General features: G+C 44.8%; 1 protein-coding gene, 2 non-coding genes and 2 pseudogenes across 6 annotated transcripts; 4 read left to right on the forward strand and 1 right to left on the reverse strand.

Moving 5' to 3' along the window:
- Positions 1–49: 49 nt before the first annotated feature.
- RCC1 (regulator of chromosome condensation 1) lies at positions 50–27,044 on the forward strand. 4 transcript variants are annotated; one of them, XM_039854882.1, is made up of 14 exons: positions 50–172; positions 1,110–1,143; positions 1,951–2,048; positions 9,076–9,213; positions 18,134–18,215; positions 18,762–18,869; positions 19,737–19,924; positions 20,100–20,279; positions 21,119–21,215; positions 21,346–21,468; positions 21,956–22,111; positions 22,357–22,476; positions 22,814–22,966; positions 23,895–27,044. In XM_039854882.1, the coding sequence occupies exons 5-14, from the start codon at positions 18,143–18,145 to the stop codon at positions 24,068–24,070; spliced, it is 1,374 nt and encodes a 457-aa protein (XP_039710816.1). In that variant the 5' UTR covers positions 50–172; positions 1,110–1,143; positions 1,951–2,048; positions 9,076–9,213; positions 18,134–18,142; the 3' UTR covers positions 24,071–27,044. The 4 variants fall into 4 exon arrangements, with proteins under 4 accessions (XP_039710816.1, XP_039710818.1, XP_039710817.1 ...); XM_039854884.1 differs by lacking the exon at positions 18,762–18,869; XM_039854883.1 differs by lacking the exons at positions 50–172; positions 1,110–1,143; positions 1,951–2,048; positions 9,076–9,213 and adding an exon at positions 10,500–10,627 and having other exon boundaries at positions 23,895–25,563.
- On the forward strand, positions 796–999 carry LOC120596473 (small nucleolar RNA SNORA73 family). The gene has a single exon (XR_005651164.1). It is a non-coding gene; the product is annotated as a small nucleolar RNA SNORA73 family (small nucleolar RNA).
- LOC120596474 (small nucleolar RNA SNORA73 family) lies at positions 1,667–1,871 on the forward strand. The gene has a single exon (XR_005651165.1). It is a non-coding gene; the product is annotated as a small nucleolar RNA SNORA73 family (small nucleolar RNA).
- LOC120596446 (uncharacterized) lies at positions 6,237–6,355 on the forward strand (annotated as a pseudogene).
- Positions 13,372–13,487, reverse strand: LOC120596419 (uncharacterized; annotated as a pseudogene).
- Positions 27,045–27,633: the final 589 nt, after the last annotated feature.

A 27,633-nucleotide genomic window follows, 5' to 3' on the forward strand; every position in this document is an offset into this window, starting at 1 on the left:
TCCCAGCACCCTTAGCGAATTTCTGAGTCCCTAACTGCGCATGGCGCGGTGCAGGCGCAGGCGCAATAGACATTTCTTGATTTCCTGTCTCTTCGGAAGGTATAAATGAGGGTGTCTTGAGCTTGCTCAGTCTTTTCGGAGAAGAGATTTCGTTCTGTTCTGGATCAGTTCGGTGAGTGTTTCTACCTTCCTGGTTTAGCAGCTCTAGGTCTAGTACCTGGGCCTGACAAGCAACCTTTCTTGTGGAGATTATACTACTTAGAAAGATTGCCTTTTGCGTCGTCCGCGCTAAGTACGCTTAAGTCGTGCAGTGGGTTTGGATCGGACTCTCGCGGGCTCTGGAGGCCTCGCGAGTCGCGGACGATGGCCATAACCGAGAGACGCGAGGGATACCCTGCTCGCTGAGACGGTAAAATCGCATCCCACCGCCATCCCACGTTGGCTGTTGTGCCGTTTATTACCTTGCTTCCTAGGAGTCTCGTCGTCCCCGGAGTTGCACGCAGAACGGTATTCCTGATGCCCAACCACATTTGAGCCCTGATTTCGAAGCGGACGGCTCTTAATTTTACTGCCAACTTTAACATTTAAGAGTAATTTAACGACCCTAGATGATCGGTTTAAAGATATATAAAGCTTAATTTCTGTCAAAACGGCTCTGCGTTTACTCTTTTTTTGGCAGCGTGCTAATGGAGTATTAATCTAGATGTTTAGGTACCTGGCTGAAAGTTAATTCTGGTTTCTGATATGTGACTGCTGGTCCGTCTTGAACTTGAGTTTTGTTGACTGTTACAGTAAGCAACGTGGATACCCCGGGAGGTCACTCTCCCCGGGCTCTGTCCAGGTGGCGTAGGGGAGCATAGGGCTCTGCCCCGTGATGTACAGTCCCTTTCCACAACGTTGGAGATGAAGCCGGGCCTTGAGTCTGCGCCTGCATATTCCTACAGCTTCTCAGAGTCCTTTGGACAATGACTGAGGAGATAAACCATGCAGGAAACAGCTTTGTAGAGCACCTTGTCTAAATCTAGGTTGGTCAGATGTGAAAGGAAATTTCGCATTAATCAGTTTTACTGTGCTGCTAGATTAAGCTCTTTGCTTTCCTTGTTTTGCAGCATTCACTCAAGATTCCAAATAACTTGGTTTGGGGTAAGTAAATCTACAGATTGCTTTTGGCTTATTGGTGTTTGTCAGCATTTTGCAGAAGACATTTAATCATTCTGAGCTCAGTCCCCTTTCATGAAGAGGCTATTGCTGTTTATTACATCCAGATAGCTTTGCTACATTTTTGTAGGAGTATTAACAGTGTCTTAGATGTATGCTCATGTGCTGAAGAGATGGCTTTTTTCCTCCTGTAAAACTTAAGATTTTCACATCCTTAATTCTTGTGTTGTAGGGTTATTTCCACTTTGCAAATGAAAAAATTATGATAGTTTGGGTTGACATAACCAGAGTCACAGCAAAGCTCGCATATGAGTGATTAAGTAAATAGACCATGAAATAGTCGATAGTAGTGACTGGTTTGGAATTGATTTAAAACCAGTTACTAACCCACTATGCACTCGAATCTACTACATGTGTGGTATGGGATGAAGAGATCTCTAATGGGTTTTGAAGAATAACGCTGTTTAGCAGTATTGCCTTAGATTACACAAATTTGTGATTAGGCATTCCAACGTGGGTACCCCCGGGAGTTCACTCTCCCCGGGCTCTGTCCAGGTGGCGTAGGGGAGCATAGGGCTCTGCCCCATGATGTACAGTCCCTTTCCACAACGTTGGAGATGAAGCCGGGCCTTGAGTCTGCGCCTGCATATTCCTACAGCTTCTCAGAGTCCTGTGGACAATTACTGAGGAGACAAACCATGCAGGAAACACCTAGTATACTAAACTTTAAATTTTAAGATCATAAGTAAGACTCTTAATTAACTCTAATCCTTTTCTTCTCTTTTCATTCAGGAGAGAAGAGGAGCTTTATGTAAATTGTTGACAGTTGACAATGCTTTTGCATCCTTTATTTGGCAAGGAGAGTTGGTAAAGTGATAACCCTCTTGAAGGTATATATAACTGCTCTTTATTCATCAAAGGGTAACAATAGAAATGTAAGTTCAGGCATGGCTCCAGACCCCTAACAGCTGGAAGTGGTGGAATGGTCCATTGGCCAAGTGACGCTTTGGAATTTATCATTGCAGCAGCTCTTTTAGGGTAGTATAGTCCTTGAACCTGGGAGACCCAAGAGACCTTATGAGATGAAAGTGTCATGAAACTAAGATGTTACTTTGCCTTTTTCATCATTACCAAGTCAACTGGGTTTTCTACCTAACAGAAAGCAGAAGCCCATGGGAACCTGGGTATCTTTTTTAAAAATGTCAATTTCTGATGTATTTATGAATTAAAATAAAGAGCTGTATACATCTTTGTGGTTTCTTTTTTATTTGGAAATGTGGGATCAGCCCAAAAAGTATTCAGTGAATAGAAGTGCTTGTTAAATACCTTATATAACAGTTAATATCTGATTAGTTCCATGCTAAAGACCCTGAGCTTTTGTCCTGTGTGTTGTCACTATCTTGTGTTCGACTTTATATCATTGCACTTACACCATTGGAAAGATGCCTGGTTCCTGACCAGTTACACAGGGCCCAGGTAAAAGCTCCCTAGCTAGATCCTACTTTCATTATATAGTTAGCTGGTTAAATTCAAGCCTGGGTTACATTGGGGTGTGTGGCTTGTGAACTTAGTTGTCTCAGGCTAAATAGCCCTCTGGACATTTAATGATTAGACCAATCCTGTCAGGTTTTCTACAGTGTACAAGGTAAATGGGCATTAGCAGCTATATGATTGGTCATAAATGTTAAAATTGTACAGCTGTTGGATAGCACATCTTTACAAGCAGAAGGTCCTTGGTTGGAGCTATAGTCCATGGTCTTAGGGCCATGCCACCCTGAACAAACCCAGTGACTGATCTCCAAAGCTACTGAGGGTTGGGCCTTGTTAGTGATTTGATGGGAGACCACCTAGGAAAACCAGGTGCTGTAGGCATAAATACTAAAAAATTGTGCAGTTGTTGCATGCTAAACCTATCTGTCCAAGTGGGGCCCTTTATCCTTGAAGAAAATTGCTTGAGTGATGTGAGGTTGAGTCACAATGGAAACTATCAAACCCTTGTACAGGCTGCCAGCATTGTAGGGAAGTCATAGGCCCTGAAGGATGGGGACTAGTGGGGAACCATCTAGAAGGTAAGAGTCTAGATTCTTAGTGGGGCTAAGTGAATATAAGGTGAGGGAAGGGATGCTCATGAACTCATTTAGAAACCATCGGGATCAGTTTTAGAGGGATTCGGGTGAATTTGGGTTTTGGTGGATGGTGGTCCAAACGAATGTCCAGTCCAGATGAATAGTTGCAAATGGTGTTTGAGGATGAGAAGTAGTTAACATGAATTGCACATAAATTGCCATGGTTTAGGAGAACAACCTAGGAGAGCTCGTTGGCTTTTTAAACTAAGAACAGCAATGTATGAAAGCTCATCTACCTACCCAAGTAGCATTTATGCTAAGCACCGTTCTAAGCATCCGGCTTAAGTGGGTATTAATCTAACCTATCTTCAAGGGAGAACTGAGGAACAAAAAGGCTAAATTGCCTAAATCCACAACTAGGAAGTGGACCCTCTGCACAAACCCATCCAACTGCAGACTTGCTAGGAGGGAGCCAGATGGAGGTCAAAATCTTGTTTGTATCTCCAGGACTAGCCCTGCGTCCACCTCTCAATATTGCCACATACATGAGAGTAGGTGCTCAGTAAAATGAACAGCTTTTCCCCAACCAACAACCAGGGAATTTATCCAGTGCTTATTACAAAGTCACAGGGTACAGAGGTGGATAACTAATGCTGTGTGGGAAATACTTGCATTTCTCCTGATGTCTAAGTATAGCTGAAACAAAGCTGTCATAGGTAGTCTAGGTCTTGCCTTTTGTGCTAAACTATCTTGCAACATATCTCCCTGTCTGTAGACTTTTCCAAACAGGCTTTTCTGGCCTTTTTCTGCACTTGGGTGGGCAATCGTGTCAACTGTTGCCAAACTTGGAGTCATACTGCTTAGGTTTGAATCCTGGTACTACCACTTCCTGTCCATGTGACCTTGGGCAAGCCACCTAACCTCTCTTCCTCAATTTCTTCATAGAGTGGGGATGATAAAAGTATCTACATAAAGAGCTCTATAAAGTGAAAAAAACTATCTCTTGGGGTTTTAACGAAAATTAAGTGAGTTAATATTTGTAAAGTTTGTTAGAGTCCCATAATGAGTACAATGAGCTCGTTATACAAAATCCCCCGACTTCTCAAGCAAACAAGTAGGGATACAGTTACCTCACTCAGAACCACCATACTTTTCCAGGAGGAAAAGAAAGGGCAATAACTTCCCCAAATCATCTATTAAGTAGTGGAACCAGGATTTGAACCTAACTCCAAAACCGTATTATACTATTATCTCTGAACAAGGGCATGTGGTGAGATGTGTACATTATTTCATCTAATGCTCTATCTCTGTAAAGTAAGTACTCTTGTGCCCATTTTGCAGCTGTAACATTGGAGGATTTGAGGAACTTGCCCAAGTTACAAAGCCAGTAAGTGGCATAGCACGCACCTGAGCAAGGCAATTGACTACAGAACCTATACTCAATTTATATGTCACGCCTCAAAAAGTATCAACTATTTCCACCTGGTTAAAATGACAGAACTTTTCTGAACTAAGCTAATATAGTAACAACTGCACCATAAAAACTCAGTTTCAGTTGTAATGGAATTATAAATCTAGCTTTATGTAACTCTGGAAAATGTTAAAGATGAGTACAGTTTTCTGGGAGGAAAGACCCCTTCCCTGGCCATGCCTCCCTCTTTCACTCCTTTCTGTCTCTGTGCGTGTGTTTACCTCTGACAGTACCTGACATTTAATGAGTACTTGCCACGTGTGCTAGGCATTCTTTAATTCTTACAACAGGTCTATGCCACGCAGGGACTTTTATTAAATCTATGTTATAGAAAAAGAAGATAAGGTTAGATTATTTGCCTAAGATCATGCAGAGTGAGACCTGAAGGTCTGAGTGTCTAGAGCCTGAACCGTCAGCCACCATCCTCACTTCCCCATCCCCTAAACATCTGGCACCTTGAGCATTCCATCATGATCATTAGCATTCTGATATGATTATTTTCCAATTGATGTCTATCTAATCGACTAGTGGGGGACCTCAGGGAATGGGACTATATATGTAAACTCAGTACCTAGTACTGTGCCTGGCACATAGCAAACACTGGTTGACTTTTTCTGTGTCTATTTCACTGATTTCTGTTTTAATCTTTATTGTTTTCTTCTGTTTAGTTGGGGTTTAGTTTGCTCTTCTTTTCCTAGTTTCTTAAGGTAGAAACAGAACATTGATTTGAGACCTTGCTTTTTTTCTAATATAGGCATTTAGTGCTATGAGTTTCCCCCAAATAATTGCTTTAACAATATTCCACGAATCTGGTATGTTGTCTTTTCATTCAGTTCAAATACTTTCAAATTCCCTTCTGATTTCTTCTTTGATATATAGACTACTTAGAAGTGTGTTAGTTTCTAAATATTTTGGAGTTTTCCAAAGAACTTTCTGATGTTGTTTTCTACTTTAATTCCATTGTAGTGTAAGGATATATTTTGTATGACTTGAATCTTTTTTAATTTACCAAGACTTGTTCTATGACCCAGAATAAGGTCTATCTTGGTAAATATTTCACATGCACTTGAAAAGTATGTGCATTTTACTGTTGTTTGAAGAAAACAAAGTGGAGTGTGAAGGAAGGTGAAGTGCTTTATAAATGTCAATAGGTTCAAATTGGTTGAAAGTGTTCAAGTCTACTATATCCTTGCTGGTTATCTGTCCACTTATTCTGTCAATTATTGAGAGTGGGATATTGAAATTTCCAGCTATAGTTGTAGATTCGTCTATTTCTTCTACAAGTTATATCAGTTTTTGCTTCATGTATTTTGAAGGTCTGTTATTCAAAGTTTCATATATGTTTAGGAGTGTGCATTTTGATTGATTCCTTTACTATTATGACATTACCTTCTTTGTCTCCATATTATTTGCTCTGAAATCTATTTTGTCTGCTATTATAGCTACTACAGCTTTCTTTCGACTGGTGTTACCAGTGTATATCTTTTTCTATCCTTTTACTTTTAACCTATTTGTGTATTTATATTTAAAGTATATTTCTTCTCTATGGCCATGCCACCCTGAATGTGCCTGATCTCGTCTGATCTCGGAAGCTAAGCAGGGTTTGGCCTGGTTAGTTCTTGGATGGGAGACAACCTAGAAATACCAGATGCTGTAGGCGTTAAAAAATAATAATAACATAAATAAAATATATTTCTTGCAGGCAGTGTATAGTTGGGCCTTGATTTCTTAATTTATTATGACAATTTGCCTTTTAGTTAGAGTATTTAGACTATATATATTTTTATATGATTAATGTGCTTAGGTTTGAGTCTTATCATCTTTGATTTGTTTGTCTCATCTGTTCTTACTACCTTTGTCTTTTCTGCCTTTTTTTTTATTATTATCTTTTTCTAATTACATCTTATCTTCTTTATTGGCTTACTAGCCATAACTTTGTTTTGTTATCTTTGTGATTGCTTTTGAGTTTATAGTATACATCTTTAACTTCTCAGAGTCTACATTCAGTTGATTTTATGAACCTTCACTTATTATAGTATAAGAACCTTACAATGTATTTTTCATGCCGCAGTCTTTCTTATTATTGTCATGTATTTTATATGTTATAAAACTCACAATGCATTATTTTTGTTTAAGTAAACAATTGTCTTTTACAATTGTCTTTTTTTTAAGTTTTGGGAAAAAAAATCATATATTTACCCATGTAGTTACATTTCCAGTACTCTTCATTCTTTCGTGTAGATCCAGATTCTCATCCAGTATCACTTTTCTTCCGCCCAAAGGTCTTTCTTTAATGTTTCTTTTACTATGGGGTCTGCTGGCAATGAGTTCTTTCATCTTTTGTACATCTGAAAATACCTCAATTTCGTCTTCATGTTTGAAAGATGTTTTTGCTGGATATACTTTACTAGATATAAGTGTTTTGCTGAAACACTTTGGAAATGTTGCTCCATTGTCATTTTATTTGCATTGTATTCTTGTTTTTGTTTCTCTGTACTAACATGTTGCATTGCATCCTTGTCTTGTTCCTCTGTACATAACAGGTCTTTTTTCTGACTGCTTTTAAGATTTTCTATCATCGATTTTGAGCAATTGAATTTTGATATGTCTTGCTTCTTGCACTTGAAGTTCCTTGAGCTTCTTGTATTTTGTATTAGTCAGAGTTCTCCAGAGAAACAGGACCAATAGGATGTATGTGTGTAGATAGATATAGATAGGTATTTTAATGAATTGGCTCACGTGTTTATGAGGGCTGGCAAGTCTGAAATCTGTTGGGTAGGTTGGCAGGCTGGAAATCCCAGCAAGAGATGATATTACAGTCTTGAGACTGGAGGCAGACTTGGCAGAATTTTTTTTCTTAAGGCCTTTAACTGATTGGATGAGGCCCACTCAAATTACAGCAGTTAATCTGCTTTCCTCAAAGTCTACTGATTTAAAGGTTATCGTGTCTGAAAAATAGCTTCACAGCAACATCTAGACTGGTGTTTGACCAAACAACTGGGAACCATAGCCTAGTCAAACTGACACAAAATTAACCATCACAGATCTCTAGGTTTGTAGTTTAGACATTTTTTAGCCATTATTTCTCCTTATATTTTCTGTCCTCAACTCCTTGCTTTCAAGGTTTCTATTTACCTGTATATTAGGTCCCTTAAAGTTATAGCATAGCTTACTAATGCTATTTTTACTTTTTAAAAATTTTTTCTGTGTTTCATTTTGGGTCATTTCTATTGCTTTGCCTTCAAGTTCATTAATCATTGCTTTTGCAGTATCTAATCTATTGTTAATCTTACCCAGTATATTTGGCATCTTATATATTGTCAACAATTTCACTTTGGGTCTTTTTATATCTTCTATGTCTCTACTTGATTTTTGGACATATAAAATATGTTATAATAACTTTTAATGTCATTCAAGTTTAATTCTATCATCTGTGTCAGTTCTGGGTTGGGTTCATTACTTGTTCTCCTTATGGTGTGTGTTCAATAAATAAAACAATCAGCATGTGGAAAAAATAAAATTGATATTTGGGTTCAAATAAAGAAAAGATAAGTGGGGCCGAGAAAAGCTACATGGAGATGGGGACTGAATTAAACCTTAAAACATATCAAGAATTCAACTAAGCAGGAAGGAAGGCACCTGAGAGGGAGAACAGCCCAGATACAAGTGAGAAGGCAGGAATGAGCATGGGCACCTTCACAGTACAATATAGAGGCTAAGGGGGAAATGAGAAATCAACAGCTTGGATTTGCCACCTCATGCTCCAAGCACAGCAGTGAAGAAATATCTGAGTTTTTAAAGATTTCTAAACAGGACATGGTCTCACAGCCATAATTTAGGAAGACTAACCTGGGGATCTTGGTAGAATAAAATGGAAGGAAAGAAATGAGAGGTGGGAGCAGAGGCAAGGAGGGTGGTACTTTAGACTAGAGAGGCACAAATAGAAACATGAAGAGGAGAGGGAGAAATCAGAAAAGAAGTTAAGGTTTGAATCTGTACTTCTCAGAGAACCTTTACTTTGGAATGATGAAGTTGCGGGGAGCCTAGATCCATGGGAAACAAGTTTTATTTTGGGTGTTGGGTCTTCTGGGTAGAGATGTAGGGCGGAGGTTAGAACCAGACTGGATGGATTGCCCCCTCAATTAAAAGGTGATGGCTCAGCCCTCAACAAGGGTTCTGGTTCTCTTCTGCCACCTGTATGATAACCCCCAGAAATGTTTTTAACTTCTTTGAACTTCATTTTTCTCATTTTCCAACTGTCATGAGGTTTGGAAGGAACAAATATGCTAACGGACATAGATGGACATGTTTCTGTAGTTAACAAAATAAAGGTTTTACAACATAGATGATAATAATAATCATTTTTACAATTCCATTAAGCCATGTGAATGAGTAAGATCCTGGAGGAAGACAGCAGAGCGAGATCAGAGATCCCAGGGCTAAAACTTGGAGAAATTTCACAGTACTATATCATCCAAAGGAAGTGTCCGTGATGGAGGCAGAGGTAAACTTGGAGAGGTAAGAGACCCTGAAGATGGGGAGTGCTTTGGGTGGGCTCTGCATAATAAAAGAAATTCAGTTGGTAAATACTCATCAAAAGTGTCCATCTAACACAGAAGGTCCTGGGTTCGCGCTCCAGGTGGAGCCACGGACCATACCCCGGGTACGCCAGGCCCCGGGTGCACTAGGCCCCCCGGGTGCGTCTGGCCCCGGTGTATGCCGCCAACGTGTGGGAGGGGATGCCCCGTCTTCAGAGATCCAGTTCTTTAGGGGAAACGGCAATATCCATGGGTCAGGGGTGGAAGTGGAAGGGGGATTAAAGAGGGGGGAAAATTGTAAAATACCTTGTAAAAAAATAATATCCATCTAGAGTTCAGGTATGATAAAATGACTTTTAAGTCAGAATCAACATGAAATGGAAAATACCCTTTTGCAGAGGTCACTGCCCTGACCTAGGTAATCCGCCAGATAATCAAATGCCTGAGAGGTCACTTCAGGGCACACCTAAAATCCTCAAGAAGTGTTTGTATCCATCCTGAAGAATGAGTATATTAACAAGAGAGGGTTGTCTGCTTGGTGCTTATTTTCCTTCTCCAGCCCCCAACCCCAATTCACACCCTCTTCTTTCTAATCTGGTTTCCCTCACTCCACTTGGTTTCCCCTTCCTGGCCCAAGTCCATTCTCCATTTTGTTCTAAAACAAAAATCTCATATCACTCACATTCTCAAATCCCTTTCATTATTCCCCATTGCTTTGGGATAGAGGCGGCACCCCTTAAACACACAAGACGCTACGGAGATCCATGGCCTGACTCTCTTTCTCCAGGGCTCTCCCCTGTCACGCTCACAGGCACCCTCCGCTCCAGTCAGACCCTCTTGGCAGTTTCCCAAAACCACCCTAGGCTCTCATCACCCCTGTCATTGCAAGTGATGCTTCTCCTAGGATGCCCTGGCTTCTTCGAATTAATTTGGAAAGCCTTTCTTAAGCCCCAGGCTGAGCCAGATGCCCCTGTACCTACCCTCGTCATGGCTCTATGTGGTTGTTGATAGTCTGATTTCTCATCTTTCTCACTCTCTTGAGAGCAGGGAACGGCAGTATCTCCTTTCTCCGTATAGTCCCTTCCACACCAGATTTTCCCAAACAAATCCTATTTTCAAGTGGTCTTTCTGGTTGTCAGTCCACCTGTCCCGACTTGGGGTCTCCAAAATACACACCCACTGTACCGGTGGAGTACAGGTGGAGAGAGCCTGGTCCAGAGCTCCCTGGCCGGAGCGCGCCACTTGCACCTCCCGGGGCGGCCGCCAGGGGCCGCCGGGCTCTTTGTTTTCCTTTCTGGCCCGGGTCGGGGCTGGAGGCCTGCAGAGCGCATGCTCTGGGGCAGTTCGCGGCCGGTCAGGCGAGCGGAGGAGTTCCTTCTGGCGGACCTGCAGAGGTAGGTCGTCCGCGTACGGGAGAAGGGTCCTGGCGGAGGGAGTCGCGCTGAGCTGCTACAACCCGAGCACCGGGGATCCTCGGCGGGCCGGGGTGTTGCTCGCGCGCGCCCAGTCGCGCCACGCCGGCTCCACGTGAAGCCGGGCGGCAGGAAGGCGCGGGTGCGGGCTCGCGGTTTCCGGCCCCGTGGGGCGCCCGGGCGCTAGCCGGGCCCCTCCTCGTCCGAGCGAGGGCCCTCCTGCCTCTGTGCCGCCGCCGGTCTCGCGCCCGGCCCGCAGCGCCCGCGCAGGCGGGAGATTCAAACGACCCGATCGCGGCCGGCCGGGATGCGCGTGACCGCGGTGACCTCGCCGGCCCTGGTGCGCAGACCCGCGCGCCTGGCGGGCCGGGGCCCACCGCCCTGGTGGGGTCTGCGTTTCCAAAACGGAGAAAGTGATTTTGCCCGGCTTTCGTTAGAGAATGCTGTTTGCAGATTGAGGAAAGAATCCTGCCCGGCGAGGTCTGCTTTAGGAGCTCAAGGGTAGGCTGGTGAAGGTCTGCTGCGGGGAAAGAAAGCTCAGCGTCAACAGGCACCAAGACAATGCCTGTTGCCCTTTTGGAGAGGTGGGCTGTGACTTCATCAACTCATCTGTCAACACGTTATTTACTGGCTGTCTTACCCCGCGCCGCGCTTGCAGGGCTGGGGAACAATGGTGAGAAGGTCCGCCTGTGGCCTTTACAGAGCTCCCCGTCTCCTTGTGACCCATGTGGGGCCACAATTACATAAGGGCCAGCCAGTGTGATCACTGAAGGATGCCCTTGGAGCCAGGAGCCCTGCTGCTAGCAAGTCATTCATTAATCCCATAGTAATTTAGATGCTCCAACCAAGTGTGTCCTAGTAGAAGATGAGTGTATGGAGTGTTACGGGAACTCTGAAGAGGTCACCCAGCCTTGCCTAGGAGGGTCAGTGATGGCTTTCAAGGTGAGGTGACATTTGAGTGGGGTTTTGAAGGAGCAGTAGTTACTCAGGCACACTGGAGGGTGGAGGAATTAGGGTGATCCAAGCAGGAGACACACAGCATATGCAAAGGCTTGAAGGTCTGGGTGTTTTGGTCAGGGATCCCACAGGTGTTTGAGTCTGACTGGAGCACAGGGTACAAGGAGGTGAGTAGCAAGATGATACAACGGGCAGGGTCTTGAAAGGTTTCAGGTGCAAGACCGAGGAACACTGGGTGGGGATGGAGGAGGCGGGGTGGTTTCATCCAAGAAAGGCATTAGAGTGGAGTCTGAAACCATGCTCATGTTGCAAAGTCATCGTAAGAGCAGGAATCCTGTTCAACTTTGCAGCTTACTAGTTGGGTGTCCTTGGGCCACCCACCCAATCCCCCTGAGTGTTAGTTTTTTTATCTGTAAAATGAAGTAAGAGGCATGTGGTGAGAATTACTAATGTCCTATAATTTCCATAAAGCAGTGGTTTTAACATCTGGTAGAAGCTGTGGCTCCTTTTCTTCTGTGGAAAAATTAACACATACACCCAGGCACAACTCTGTATATGAGGGGGATCCCCTGGTGAAGAACTCTTGGGGTGAAGTGTCCCAACTCTATGCTTGGCACATAGCAAGAACTCCGCAAATGTTTTTTGACAGATGATCCTCTCTCCTCCCTTCCCTGGGGACCTTTCTCACAAAGAGATTCTTCAGCCTCTGAGTTTGGCAGGCAAGTGTCTGCCTCCTGACATTGGGGAGCAGGGAGTGGCAGTAGGGACAGCTGCAGTGGTCAGAGAGGACTCTGTCTCCCTTTGCAGAAATGAGGCTGTGGTGAGGTCACAGGGGGTCACAGGAGGAATACTAGGACCCTGCTCAACTATAGTCCAGTGTGCCTTCATTCATCACATGAGGAAACTGAGGCCCAGGGAGAAGTGGGAGGCGGAGCTCTGGCCCTAGTGAGGAGTGGTCAGGAGACCTGCCGTTTCATCCCACTCCTGTGTGGACTGGTGAGTAGGGGGATCTTCCCCTGCATCTCAGTTTTCTGGAAAAACATGGTGATCGTACTTGCTCAGAGTGCAGGTGTGAGCATTCTAGGAGAGGCTGGCACACCCTAGGTGCCTGGTGGTAGAAGTTGACTCTGTATTTGACTTTTAATTATTTGGGACCGTGTCTTACTCTTCTCCCAGACTGTAAGCTCCTTGAAGATAGAAGCTGTGTTTCTCCACTGGGGGATGAGGGGTTGGGGACAAAAGACCACTACTTATTCTCAGTCTTATTCCCAGTCCAGACACTCACAGCCTGGTTAAGAAAACACCAGAGAGGGAGTCTGTACAAAGGACTGATTTGTGCACTAGAGGATGCAGGTGGGTAATGGGTACAGGGCTCCACTTTTGAGAAGGTGCCTCTCATCCCCTGCCCTTCCCCTGGGATTGCACTCTGCAGTTCCCAGAGACCTCCATTTGAGAGATGAGGCTCAGAACTCTGTCATACTCAAAAACCAGTGCTCAACTCCACCTCAGCAGGGAGTGGCCCGTTGTCTTTCCCCATGTCCTTCAGATACTTCACTCATCTGGCTTACGTTCTCAGGCCCTAGCTGCCTGAGGGTCTCCGCTCTTGTCTCCGCATCCCCTCCCTCTCAGCTGCCTTCTACCCTCTGCTCCTTGTGTTTGGCCAAGCTCATGGGGCATCCTGGAAAGGCCTTCTTACGTTGCCTCCACTCCTGCCCAGATCATGGCCTGCCTTTAGCTGGCCTATATATTTTAAAATTTTTTTTTATTTATGCCTATAGCACCTGGTCTTCCTAGGTGGTCTCCCATCCAAGTACTAACCAGGCCCGACCCTGCTTAGCTTCCGAGATCAGACATGGGGCTTGTTCAGGGTGGCATGGCCGTAGACCATGGACTGTGGCTCCACTGGGGTGCTAACCTAGGACCTTCTGCGTGTAAAGCAGACATGCTAACTGCTACACTATGGAACCACGTCCATGTTTTGTTTTGTTTTGTTTTGAATCCATCAGATATACCTGGGTTCTATTCCTGGCTCTCCTTTACTGGCTGTATGAGCTTAGGCAAGTAAATTTACTTCTCTGAACCTCAATTCCCTCAACTGTGAAACAGGAGTGATCATGCCTTCTTCAGCTTGTTGTGAGAAGTAAAATGTTTGCATATAGAAGATAGGCGTGGCCAGTGCCCCATATTAAAACAAGAGAGGCTCATATTTTAAGGAGTAGATTGGTATCATGGATAGACATGTAAATTTAAAGTAATTATGATTCAAAAGTCTGTCCTAATTTCTCTGAGAGAGAATGACTCCTTTAGGATTGAGAGGGCTAAGAGGTGGTTTATCACTGAGGTGACTTTGCAACTTGAATAGAAGTTCTTCCAGTAGGATAAGGGATGGGAAGGACTAGAGAGATGCATATAGTACGGAAAGAACAATAAATCTTTTAAGATTGTGTGGGAAGAGAAAGAAGGATATGACAGATAAGGGATGAGGCCAAAAGTTAAGTTAGTATCAGAGCCTGGAGGTCTTTAGTACCAGGCTGAGAAATGTGGGCTTTATCTTCCAGGCAGAGGAAACTACTGAGGAGTCTGTTTCAGGTTTGAAGTTAAGAAAGATCAGGAATGAGTTGTAGAATGGGGTGGGGGTGGGATACAGGAAGACCAGAGACAAGTTGCTGTCTTTTCTAGGGGAAACGGTATAAGAGACAAATATGAGAGACAGTTCTCAGCAGGAAACTGGTAAGGGCACCAGCTCTGGAGTCTGACCAGCTTGGTTCACACCACGATTTCCAATCTTGAAAGAGATACTTCATCTTTCTGAGCCTCAGTTTCCTCATCTGTAAATAGGATCAGTATGGCTACCTGGCAGTGAGATGCCCTCAAATATTAGCCTCAAATATTGGCTATGAGTTTGCTGGGTTGGTTCCAACCCACAATAACTTTTTTTGTTAGTGCCGCATAATACCAACCACCTCCGTTCCAGGCCTTGTCTACAAGTCAGCCCAGCATCAGCACAAATGTGCGGACATGATCCTGTTTCCTGTTTTTTCACTCAACTTTTTGTTATACTTTTTATGCTACTACAGTTTGCCTTCCCAGCAGGGAAGACTACTACAGGTCGTTCTGAGGAACTGACTGGAGATTTGCCTTTGGTAGAATGGGGCTGCCAGCCTGGCCAGCGGTACAACCTGTCTACCTGAAACACAAGGATACCTGTTAGATCTCATACCCTTTAACCCACCCAACTCTGTCTACTTAACATCACTTCTCGTATGCCTCCCAGGCATACAAGACTTAACAAAAACACCGATAAAATGCAGCTCCAGGTTTCTCCTCTCTTGTTTGTCCCACAGTGTTCTCCATCTCCCTAACTAGAAATCAACCCACTACCTAGTCCTTTAAGCCAAAGCCTGGGTTACTTGGGCTTGACCAAGCTCAGGCCTGCACAGGATCTCCTGGATATTTTAGGATGTAAAAGTCACTCTGGATTCCTCCTCCCCTTCTCCCTACATCCAACCCACTGGCAAATCGATCTGTCTCCTAAATTGATCTGTTTTTGTCTACTTTTCTCTGCTACCTCAGACCAAATGAAGTCGCTATCATCTCTCATTTGGTTGCCTGCAATAGCCTCCTCTTTCAGTCCATCTCATTTTCTTTCCAAAGGCCAGAGCAGTCGTTTAAAAATGGAAATCCAATGAAGACATCCTTCTTAAAACTTTTCTGTTTCCCTACAAGACTTTGCATGATCCAGCCCCTGCTCCCCTTGTGCCATTTGACCAATCGCTCTCCAGCTACAGCCACACTGGCCTCTTCGGATTCCTTACCACGTCACACTGTTTACTGGAACGCTTTTGTCCAGGTCTTCCGCTACTGACTTTCTCTCATATTTCAGGTCTTAACTTGAATGTTACCTCCATGACCATTCTCCTCCCCTATCCCAGTTATTCCTTTTTTTAAAATTGCGATAAAATAAAATATACGTAACATAAAATTTACCATTTCAGCCATTTACAAATGTACAGTTTGGTGACGTTAAGTACATTCATATTGTCTTTGGTACCCCAAGTTATTCTCTTATATATCACATTGCCTGTTCTTTACACGGCACCATCTATAATAATTTTTTTTTTCTTTCTCACTAAAATGTAAGCTCCATGAGAACAGGGAGAAGGTTAGGATCCTTTTTTCTTGCTACACTTAGCCCAAAGCCAAACCGTGGTAATAAGCTCTCTGATAAATATTTGTGGAGTGAATGAACCAACTCTGCCATGTACTGAATACAGCAGGTCATCAAATAACATTGTTTCATTCGTTGTTTCCTTATAATGATGAGATGCTGTAGTTGGTTCACTTAAAGTCATAGAACCTGTTGACGATGTCTCTGTATGCTTGGCACTGCAAAGTCTTTACAGACATTTCATTCAGTCTTGACAGCAGCTCTGAGAAGTAGTCAGGGCATCCCCTTTTACAGGTGAGGACACACTTCAGAGAAATTAAGACTGCTGGCCAAAGACGGGCGGAACAAGCCACAGCTCTGGCAGGTGACTCCAGTTCCCTGTAATCCTGAAGAATGTGCATTTTTCGTGGGGGATGAGGGGCCTCAAAGAGCTGGGATGGAGAGGAGGAGACCCTTCTCACGAGAATAAAAGTTGGGTTAAGCTCAGAACTGCCACCTCATCAGAGTCAGAACTGGGCCAGTCACAACCTGTAGATAAGCTCAACTTGCAGAGGCCCAACCCACACAGGCTACTTCCCCATTCTCAACACTTTGTTCTCCTGTAGGGTAGTCAGCAGAATGTGCCAGAAATTCCAAGGCCACTGGCCTTGTTCATATACTGTAGAGTGGGTACTGGAGAGGCCAAGGCTGTAGGACCTACTGGAAGGAAGGGAAGGACAGATGGAAGGAAGGGCTGCTGTTTAGGCCCAAAGTTGAGCCTGAGAAAGGCTCTTATAGTTCTGGGAATTCCATTTGTAGCCTCAGGTAGAGTCTCCATCCCTAATCTATGAAATGGAGGAGAGGAGGGTTGGATTAATTTAGGGCTGTTCCTGAGGCTTACCTGGGGCAGACCCTAGACATCTTAACAATACCAATATTGATTTACTAAGCACTAACTATATAGTTACTTTTTATAGTATTAGCTTATTTAATCCTACACATCACAAAGATGTAGATATTGTTATTATTCCCATTTTACTGAGGAGGAAACTGAATCAAAAAGAGATTAAATAACTTTACCCCAGGTCACACAACTAGAAAGTAGCTGAGCCCAGCTTCTGGTTCCAGAGACTGTGCTCCACCACCTTGCATCAGCATAGTCTCAAGTGCCCTGGCCCCTGCCATCCATGCCACACAGAGGGTTCACATTCCAGAGTTTGGGAGCTCCAGGCTTAGACAACTTGATTGTCTTTCACAAACTCGATAAAGATTTATTTCCAGAGGTGCCTATATGGAGAAAAAAGACTTTGGACACAATTTGGGCTGGATTAGAATTGATAATGTCTCTGTCCTCAGCATCCTTAGGGAAGAATATGAGGAAACCTTAGGGAGAAGCAGCAGTTAAAGCGAGAGGGGTGGGGAGAGGCTGATGGCTGAAGCTTTCAGCTGCTCTGAATCATCCTAGGTCCAACACCCCTTTTCCTCTATTTTCTTTCCTCCTTTTATTATACCTGGTGTTTGTATGTTAGTAAGAGTATATATACAGCATTTATCTCTTGTTGGTCTGTTTAGGAAAGCCAGGCACGTCCCAGAAGTGGCACTATTGGATCAAAGGGCACAAATGGTCTTGTTGGTTTTATTTAATGAGAGTAGCGTTAAAAGAAAAAATCTGATAATAACAGTAATGCATCAGTTACATTTGGTTATCTAGTTAACCATTAGTTACAAAGTTACTAGTGATTATCTCGGGGTTAGGAGGGAGTTATGAGGGATACTTGGATACTTCAGTGTTTTAATTTTTTATAATAAAACAAAAAAAAAGTAATTCTCTTTGTTAAACATCTTAGATAATATAGGAAGGTACAAAGAAAAAAGTAAAAATTGCCCATAATCCCATTTTCCAGAGGTTACCATTGTTAATAGTGGGTGTGTTTCCTTTACATTTTCCTACACTTACGTGTGTGTGTGTATGTGTGTGTGTGTGTGTGTGTGTGTATGCATTTATTTTTCAAAAATGAGCTGGGCTGTTCTTCAGTCTGCTTATATATTATTTGACAATGGTGAACATCTTCCTATTCAATCTCTGAAAGCATCACTTTTAGTGGCTTCATACTGTTCTATCATAAATATACACATATTATTTAGCCAGTCCCCTACTACTGAAAGCATGGGTAGCTCCATTTTAAAGTTATGAAGAATACAGTGGAGAATATTTGTGGAGCTTTAGGTGTATTCTTCTTGTTCTCAGATAGATTCTGAGAAGTAGACTTGCTGGGTAATTCCTCTCACCTTTTTTCAAGGTTTTTGTTTTTGTTTTGATAAATATTGTCTAATTAGAGGAGGAAAATGATTGGCATTTCTGAGTATATGCCTGGGTTTTTCAGGACAAGAAGATGCCACCCAAGCGAATAGCTAAAAGAAGGTCACCCCCAGAAGATGCTCTCTCCAAAAGCAAGAAGGTGAAAGGTAAGTCGGTCTTGGCCTCTTTTCTGGGTATGGGCGGCCTCCTGGAGCCCCCAGAATCTGGGACTGGGCTCCTTCCTCCTAGACATTTGAAGTTGAGGGCCCAGCTGGAGAGTCCCCTGTACCTCATCGAATTCTACCCTCTGGGAATCCTAAAGGCACAGAGATTTGTTTAAAAGCATGCAGGCAGTGCTAGCAAAACAATAGACCATAGGGCTTTGCCCTAGGAATTAATGTGTTAAGACCACTAACTTCCAGGCGTGGGGTTCGAGTCCTGGCCCTGTTACTTTCTAGGTGTGTGTTTTGGGGCAAGTCACTTAACCTCGCTGAGCTTAGATTATCCTTTTCATAAAATAGAAGGGAGAACAGCACCAACCTTACTGGGCTGTTGTAAGGAAAATGAGATAATATCTTGGTAGCATTTAAGGGAGGTGGCTGTGGTTTTCTCTTTCCTGGAACCCTGGAGGGAGACAGGGAGTAGAGAGATCCACCCCCAATCCAGGAGGTGTAAGTGTGGATCCACACTCAGACAGTGTCTGTCTTTTGCAGACTCTCGTAACCAGGCAGTGAGGGCCGTTGCCTCCCGCCACGTTCCAGGCGCCCGCTCCTTCCGAGGTCCCTATGGGCCGAGCCCTCCTGACCAGAAAACCCGACCAGGTGGCTCCCTGCCCAGCGCACCCTCTGAGCAGCCTCAGAGGCCCTGGCAGCCGTGGCCACACCCCCGGAGGAGGGGCTGGATATCATTGGCTGTCCGGGACTGTGGGTGGTTGCCATTGGTCATCAGATGGCCCTGGGCCGCCCACTAGTTGGCGCTTACCTCTGCAAATACCTGTGTGGGCCCTTATTCCCGCCCCTCCCTCCCTCAGCTGTAGGTCTGCGTGTGCTCCGGGGTGGGAACGGAGGTTGTCAGTGTGACTGTTCCCAGGAGTTAAGTCATAGCCTGAGGATGGAGGCCAGGGACTGCTTTGTAGGCTCCCTAGGTTTCAGTGCAAACTTATTAGCTCTGTGTTTCTGGGTAGGTTACTTAACCTCTCTGAGGCATTGTTTCCTTTCCTATAAAATGGAGCCTTAAAGAAGGTCTGTAACATAATTTGCGGGACTGCAGAGCAATTTAACTTTAGTAAAGCAAGCAGTCACTAAAGGGTAGACGGTATCTGAGCCCTCACTGTTAGCGCTGTGGCTTCTTATCAAGAACTTATAGCTAATCAGGAAAACTATCTTGTGTCCTCACTGTGCTCCCCCATCAAGATTCATTTCACAATATTGAGTGTTTCTTTGTTTTCATTTCCTCCCTTTCACATTAATAATGTGAAATTTTTAATCTTTACAAAAACCCTCTGAGATGGGTACTCTGTTGTCCCTGTTTCACCAGTGAGGCAAACCTAGGCTCCGAAAGGTCATGCTAATGGTCTGTGGCAGAGTGGGGGCATGAACCCAGGTCTCTCTGATCCCAGAGCCCATGCAGTGACCTCTCCTCTCTCCCTTCATCCTACACACTCAGGGGCTGTCTTCTTTACCCCTCAGTCTCACATAGGTCCCACAGCACAGAACCAGGCTTGGTGCTGACACTGGGCCAGGGTGACGTGGGCCAGCTGGGGCTGGGAGAGAATGTGCTGGAGAGGAAGAAGCCAGCCCTGGTGCCCATTCCGGAAGACATTGTGCAGGCCGAGGCTGGGGGCATGCATACCGTGTGTCTAAGCAAAAGTGGCCAGGTAGGTTGAGGGAAGTGGCACAGGATTGGACAGGGCCTGGGGGGCTTGGGGAAGGAGCTTTGAGCCACACGCATTTCTCTACGGAGATGGAGCTGGCAAGCCGAGAAGCGGGTGGTATGAACAAGAATGAATTGAAAGGCCAGACCTTGCTCTAATGGAGGTATCCTGGGCACAGGTCTACTCTTTTGGCTGCAATGATGAGGGTGCCCTGGGAAGGGACACATCAGTGGAAGGCTCAGAGATGGTCCCCGGGAAAGTGGAACTGCAAGAGAATGTGGTACAGGTGTCAGCTGGAGACAGTCACACAGCGGCCCTCACCGAGGATGGCCGTGTCTTCCTCTGGGGCTCCTTCCGGGTAAGAGTGGGTCTAGAAGACTGCATGGGGGTTGGCAGGCAGAATTAACTGGTGCAGCCCCAAGGGTAACTCATGTCCATGTCCCTCTCGTTTGTACTGATGGAGTAATTAAGACCCAGAAGCAGAGCTTGGGCTCAGGCCTAGGTCTCTGGCTTCTTCATCCATGTCTATCCACACCATTGGCTATTTCCTTGAATCTGATCTTATAAAGTGTGCATCTTGGGAAGGAGTGGGTCAAGGATGCCTTTGGGCTGAGGCTGATCCAGGAAGCCTGCTGTCCTACCTAATTCCCTCTCTTTGACCTCCCTCTTCCCAGCCCTCTTCTACTCTCTCAGGGGTTTGGGGAGGGTGGAAGGGGCAAATTGTTACATCTCAGAATTTCCAAATGTGGGAGTCTAGTTTTAAAAGCAGATTCAGCGTTAAAATTATTTTGCTATTTATTTCGAAATGTCAAAAATAAAGGAATCTGTTGAGATATTTCCTTGTCAGGACTATTTTTAAATTTTTATGAAGAATTTGAAACACATAAAAGTAATCAGAATAATATACTGGACACCCATCTATTCATCATAACAATTATCAACTTGTGGCCAAACTTCTTCCTTTCTACTCCCATGCACTCTCCTATTCCTTTGTTATTTTAATGCAAATCACAGACCATGTATAATTAATTTCATTCATAAGTATTTCAGTATGTGGCCTGGCTCCTGCCCACCTCTCCATTCCCCATCTCGCCCCAGTGCCCTTTTCCAGACGGTTCTGTGGCTGCCTGCAAGCCTGGATCTGGCTGGTATGGGGCAGGCAGGAATGCCTGATAAGTGCTGTGCCCTCCCTTCCAGGACAATAATGGTGTGATTGGACTTTTGGAGCCTATGAAGAAGAGCATGGTACCTGTGCAAGTGCAGTTGAGTGTGCCTGTGGTGAAGGTGGCCTCAGGTGAGTCTAGGGGTACTTGTTCTGAGCAGGAGTTGGAGGACCTTGTTTTGGGGCTGGCCCAGCTTTGGGCCTAATAGACGAGCCCTGCATCTGGGTTCGAGTGCCATGTTCCCATTTCTCTCACCCTCAGGAAACGACCACTTGGTGATGCTGACAGCTGATGGTGACCTCTACACTTTGGGTTGCGGGGAGCAGGGCCAGCTGGGCCGTGTGCCTGAATTATTTGCCAATCGTGGTGGCCGGCAGGGCCTTGGTAGGTGGCCTAGGTTCCTCTGGCTGGGCAGCTTGGCAATCCACCTCTAATGAAGGTCAAAGGCAGGAGGGATTTTTTGTGTGTGTTCAGGGTTACATCAGATAGACTTGCAGTGGTAGTTAAGAACTTTGACTCTAGAGCCAGGCTACCCTGGATTTGAGTCCTGGTTCTACTACCTACTGGCTGTGGGACCTTAGACATAGTTTCCTCACATCTAAACCTACCTACTTCGTTGGGTTGTTGTGAGGTTAAATGAGTTAACATAGAAGAATGGCTGGCACCTGGTAAGTTCCATGTAAATGATACTTCTTTTGTCCGTGGGAGTCTGAGTGAGGTGTTTGTACTCTCTTGGCTTCAGTTACCTCTTCAGTACAATAGGGAGAAAGTCCCCTCTGAGGGCTTTCGTAATGGAGGGGAAACTAATACGGGCCAAAGAGGAGAGGCTGTGTGTGTCTGCCATTGACCCCGGCTTCTTCTCTGCCTGCAGAACGACTCCTGGTCCCCAAGAGTGTGATGCTTAAATCCAGAGGAAGCCGGGGCCACGTGAGATTCCAGGATGCCTTCTGTGGCGCCTACTTCACCTTTGCCATCTCCCTCGAGGGCCATGTATATGGCTTTGGCCTTTCCAACTACCATCAGCTTGGTGAGTCTCGAGCCCAGTGTCCAGCATAGCCCAGGGTGACCTAGATTCCAGTCCTGGCTCCACTACTCATTTATCGTACACCCTTGGTAAGGTCACCCCTCAAAGCCACAGTTTTGTCATCTGTAAAGTGAGACTATTTATACTCTGGTGAAGGGTAGGAAGGCCTCAGTGTGGGAGGGGATGTAGAAGGACAGCCTCTTGGACACTTTCAGCCCTAACAACTCTGTCCTGGCCCTTCCCCCTAGGAACCCCAGGTACAGAATCTTGCTTCGTGCCCCAGAACCTGACATCCTTCAAGAACTCCACCAAGTCCTGGGTTGGCTTCTCTGGTGGCCAGCACCATACAGTCTGCATGGATTCCGAAGGTGGGACCTCCAGGTTGGGAATGCCATGTTCCCTGGGCACAGGCCTGGCCTGACTCTTGACACCATGGTCTTTGGAACCTCGGTTTGCTCCATGGGTTGGGGCAGATGTGGGTTCATGAGAGTCACCCCCATCCCTCAGAGTCCTGGTGCTCTTACAAGTGTGAGGTCAATGGGAGTCTATGGGGATTCTCCCAGTCCTCCCACACAACTGGAAGAGACACTGCAGATCTCTTTCTCAGCACCCTGGGAACAGGGAACAGCTCCCATGGATATAGGAACTCACCTGGCCAACCTGAAACACATTCTCTGCTACTCATCTGTCTCCTTCCTCCCACAGGGAAAGCATACAGCCTAGGCCGAGCTGAGTATGGGCGGCTGGGCCTTGGGGAGGGTGCTGAGGAGAAGAGCATACCCACCCTGATCTCCAGGCTGCCTGCTGTCTCCTCAGTGGCTTGTGGGGCCTCTGTGGGGTATGCTGTGACCAAGGATGGTGAGTGGGGCTGCTCTTACTGGGTCTGGTTGGGGCCTGGGGTCGCAGTTCTTACCAAACTGCCCAGCAGGCTCTGATGTCCAGCATCAGACGGAGCTGAGATGCCAGTGTTTGTAATAGCATTGTCGAAAGCTCTGGCTTTAATGAATACAAAATGAGAAAACAAATTATTTTAATAAAGGCAGTTTGTTCTCTAGAGGAGAAAAACAGCAAAGGGGGATATATAACTGAGACCTGGCTAGGCAGTAGGACTTGAACCCAGATCTCCACACTGACTCAGGCTTCTCTTTACTTTTTCCACCACGATGACCCCTTTATTTACAACCTAGTATGTGCCAGCTTCCCAGGGAGTTATACTTAGAATTTTATTAGGAGAAAGAGGGCTTGTAATTAGGGTTCTGGCAAGCACAGCCGAGGAGAGTGTGAGCAAGCAGTTGGCAAAGCATGAGTGGGTGAGTGGGACAGCCATGGAGGCCTTGAGAAGTTGGGCTGGTAGAGGTGCTTGATCTGGGATTATCTGGAAAGAGTTCCTGAGGAACTTGGGGCTTCTACTACACCGTGAAGGTTCAGTCCTTTATGATAAGCAAAGGAAGGCATCCTGGGTTCAGGACATCCAGAGCAGTCTCAAAGGTGTCTGGTCCTGGGAGTGGAGTGGTATAGGGGTTTGGGGTGTGGCCAGTCATGTAGGGCCTTGAATGCCATGCCTAGGAGTAGGGAGAAGTCTTTGGCGATGTGTAAAGACTGTGGTCTCTGGATGACAGAACTCATCCATCATCTCCTTGACCTTTCCCAGCTTCCCTGAACTCCCAGAGGCTAAGACATTGCCAGGCTGCTATAGGCCAAGGCCAAAATTCACTTCTCTCACTACAGAAAGAAAGGTGGGGCTAGGGATCCTAGAGAAAGCTGCCCCTGTTTCTCTTTCTTGTAGGTCGTGTTTTTGCCTGGGGTATGGGCACCAACTACCAGCTGGGCACGGGGCAGGAGGAGGATGCCTGGAGCCCTGTGGAGATGACAGGCAAACAGCTGGAGAACCGTGTGGTCTTATCTGTATCCAGTGGAGGCCAACACACAGTCTTACTAGTCAAGGACAAGGAACAGAGCTGATGAAGTCTCCGAGGGCCTGGCTCCTGGCCCCTCTGCCCGCCCTCCCAGAACAGGAAAGCCATGATGATTACAGACTCCAGCAGGCGTCCCCCGGCCCCAAGTACTCTGTCATCTCCTTCCTTTTTTCCATTAGCAGAACAGAATCCTTTTCTTCTTTTTCTCCCTCCTTTCCGGAATCATCCTGGAACCTACAGGATGAAGGGGGTAATGGAAGAGGGGGGAGGGTTTTGTTGGAAGGAATGTCTCTCACTCTAGAACTATGTGACTAGACCTTTCTCCCTCATCCCTATCTCCCATGGTCCTGGCTGACCCTGGTTTTGCCTACCAGAAATCAAAACTTCCTTCCCTGGGGGTTTGGTTCCCATTCTCTGAGAAGTTGGGGCTCCTCAAGCCCTACTGTAGTCATGTGCCACTCTTCCTGTCCTTCACAATCCACAGGCAGACAAATGGTACAGTCGTCAGACCCAGCTGTCATGGACCTATGCCTGGGGGTAACTGGAGAAGGGGCAGGGCTACCAGCTATGGGCAAGCCCAAGCCAAATATATGACTCTGAACAGGTGTCCATGGGGCAAAAAAAAACCCAAACCAATCATCCTCTACTTGATCAAGAAAAAAGCCAGTCAGCCTTTCTAGAAGCACAAAGCATTCTGCCCTGCACTGCCCATCCAGCCTGCCTCACCTGCAGCCAAGGCCTAAAATCTGGAAAGGAAGCTATGCCTGCAGGGCAGGACGTCGAGGGGAGAGGGGAAGGAGGGTTTTATAAACAAATTTATAGCAATATCAAGAGTGAAGGGAGGGAGGGGAAGAGGGTTGGAGGGGCAGAAGCTGGTCCCAGAAAGGGAAGCAACAGCTTATAAGCAGTGGCTGAGAAACAGAAAACAGGTTTGGTTTTTTTTGTTTTTTTTTTTAATGTAAAGTATTTTGGAGGGGAGAGTCAAATCTTTTAACATTTTGAATAAATACAGAGTTTTATAAAACAGGCCACTTCTTTACTACACACTCCCTGCTATTTTAAAGGAGCACCTGCTGTGTTGGGAAGGGCAGGATAAACCCACACCTATCAACCTGGTCACAACTAGGAATTAGGTGATGTCAGGATGTTTGCCACAGTCAGCTGTTGATATAGCTGTTCCATACAAATCAAAAAAGTTGATATTTGCTTAGATATGTTTCAGGAATCACTGGATTTTTTTTTTCAAATATGCTGCATAATACGAGAGACATGGAATGGATCTTTTAACATCCTAATCCCAAACCAGGATAGTACATCTTTAGAAATGCTTATACTAAGTTTGCTGTTGTATCATTTTCAACAGCTGATGTAATTGATTAAACAATTTACTGCACAATAACAAGACAACTTATGCATATTAATGTAGATTTTCACAGGCCTTTGAGCAACCAAATCATACAGAGCTGACCTGTGTCCAATATGGTGGTCACTAGCGACATGTGGTCATTTACATTTAAATAAAATTTGTAAGAATTTTAACTTTCTTATACTAGCCACATTTCAGGTCCTCAGTAGTCACATATGGCTCGTGCCTGTGGTATTGGGCTATACAAATGTAAAAATATATAGAACATTTCTATAATTGCAGGAAGTTACAATGGACAATGTTGTTCTATATAGAAGCCCTATATATGTATAACAGGAAAGTTTTATTAGTGCCAGGAGGATTCTTACTGGATGTCAGTGACTCTTAGAAAAATGAATATGATGTAAAATAACTTAAAATGTATTCTATAATTCCCTCCCTCCTGCACTTGAACTTTTAGTTTTGATGCAGGCACTATGCTGATTAGAAATTGACTTAGAAGGGAAAATCACACCTTTAATTGTATTTTCTTTGAAAAGAAGCTCTTCTGTGTCTGCTACTCTTATCCCCAACCCCACCAAAAATGTCCATTTGGATTAGATTTACTGGAGTTTTTCCCTTTTGACAATATAGCAGGTTGAAGGTATTCTGTTCTTAATAGCTCTTGTGGATTGAGACTTAAAATGAACCAGGCATTGTGCTGGCACTTTGTAGGCAATAATAGCTTGTTTAATCCTGACATCAGCCCTGTAAAGTGTGAATTGATGTACCTCAGGAAACAGTCCCTGAGAGTTCAAGTGACTTGCTTGAAGTCAAGTGCACAGGCTAGGCTGGAATCTAAATCAGCCCCCTCCTGAGCCCAGAACCTCAAATCGTTTTCCTTGTATTGCATGTAAGAGTTATAAAGCTCTGTTGGTACCTTACATATATTAGAACAGTGTCAGACACATACATTTGATTGTAAGTCTTTATTATTGTGACTATATTTTTTTATTCCCTAGAGTTAATAATGGTTTTCATGTGCTTAGTTTTTTGGTATAAGTACCATTAATTCAGTGCCAATGTCCATTAGAAGTGTAAATCTCTTTTTGTGTATTCGAACACACCAGGAACTCTCAATTTTATCTTTTCCCCAATCCTCCTCCCACCTGGATTAGTTAACCCCAAGACAAATGTAATCATAGTGCTCCATGTGGCTCAGCTATAAGTAATATTGATAAAGTCAAAATAATGTGAATGTTCAATATTGTTTTGACCAAAAAGGAGATGGAGAAGTGTGTATGTAGGTGGGGCAATCACTTAAATTATCTGAAACTATAAAGAGAGTATGTTATGTAGAAACACACAGATAGATTCTAGGGAAAAGATTTGGAAATTATTGCCACAAGAGAGAGTTGGGGGTAGGGATAGATGGGGTAAGTGACTTCTGTTCATTGTCATAAATTCAGCAGATATTTTTTTCAAGTGCCTATCTATGCCAAACATTGTAGGAATTTGATTAGAAACAAATGTACAAAGATCCCTGTCTCATGAAGCTTATATTCTAAATTAAGAGTTAATATTTTTAAATTTTTCCATTTTTAAAAAATAGTAAGCAAAGAGCACAGCACAGGGACTGGAAGATATACTAAATAAATCACTATCATAATTTGCAGGTGCCATGTTGGAGAACTTATTGGGTGCTGGGCATTGGGCCAAGTGCTTTCCCAGTTTTTTCTCTCCTCACAACACCCTGTGAAGTAGTGATACTATCCACATTGGTCTCAGAGAGGTTCAAAACTTGCCACAATAATGAGAAGGGACTGGGTTTGGTGCTCCATTAGTCTATAGCCAAAGCACCCAACCACTACACTACCATTGCAGTGAGTAGGATAAAGCTGGAAACTTGGCAGCTCGTCGTCGGATCTCAAGTTTGAGTGTTTGACTAAGGGGCCCGACACCCCACGCTTAGGATGCATAAACTGGTAAGGAAGAACCTTAGTGTTTCACCAGCCCAGTGGGAGCCCCAGAAAGAGATACTGAAGCACTTTGGGTGAGCTTCACTGTTAGATTAGAGACGACAATTACCACCTACAGAAGCTTCTCATTCTAAGAAATGGTCACCAAAGTGAGGCTGAGGCCTGGGACACCCCTAGCTAGGAGAGTCAAACTGTCAGGATTATCTAGTCAGTGAAATCATGTTTACTGAGGGCCTTGTATGGGCAGGTCACTGTTCTGGTGTTATGCAGACTCAAAAGGTCCAT

Source organism: Pteropus medius, unplaced genomic scaffold, assembly GCF_902729225.1.
Source record: "Pteropus medius unplaced genomic scaffold, Ma_sr-lr_union100, whole genome shotgun sequence".
NCBI lineage: Eukaryota > Metazoa > Chordata > Mammalia > Chiroptera > Pteropodidae > Pteropus > Pteropus medius.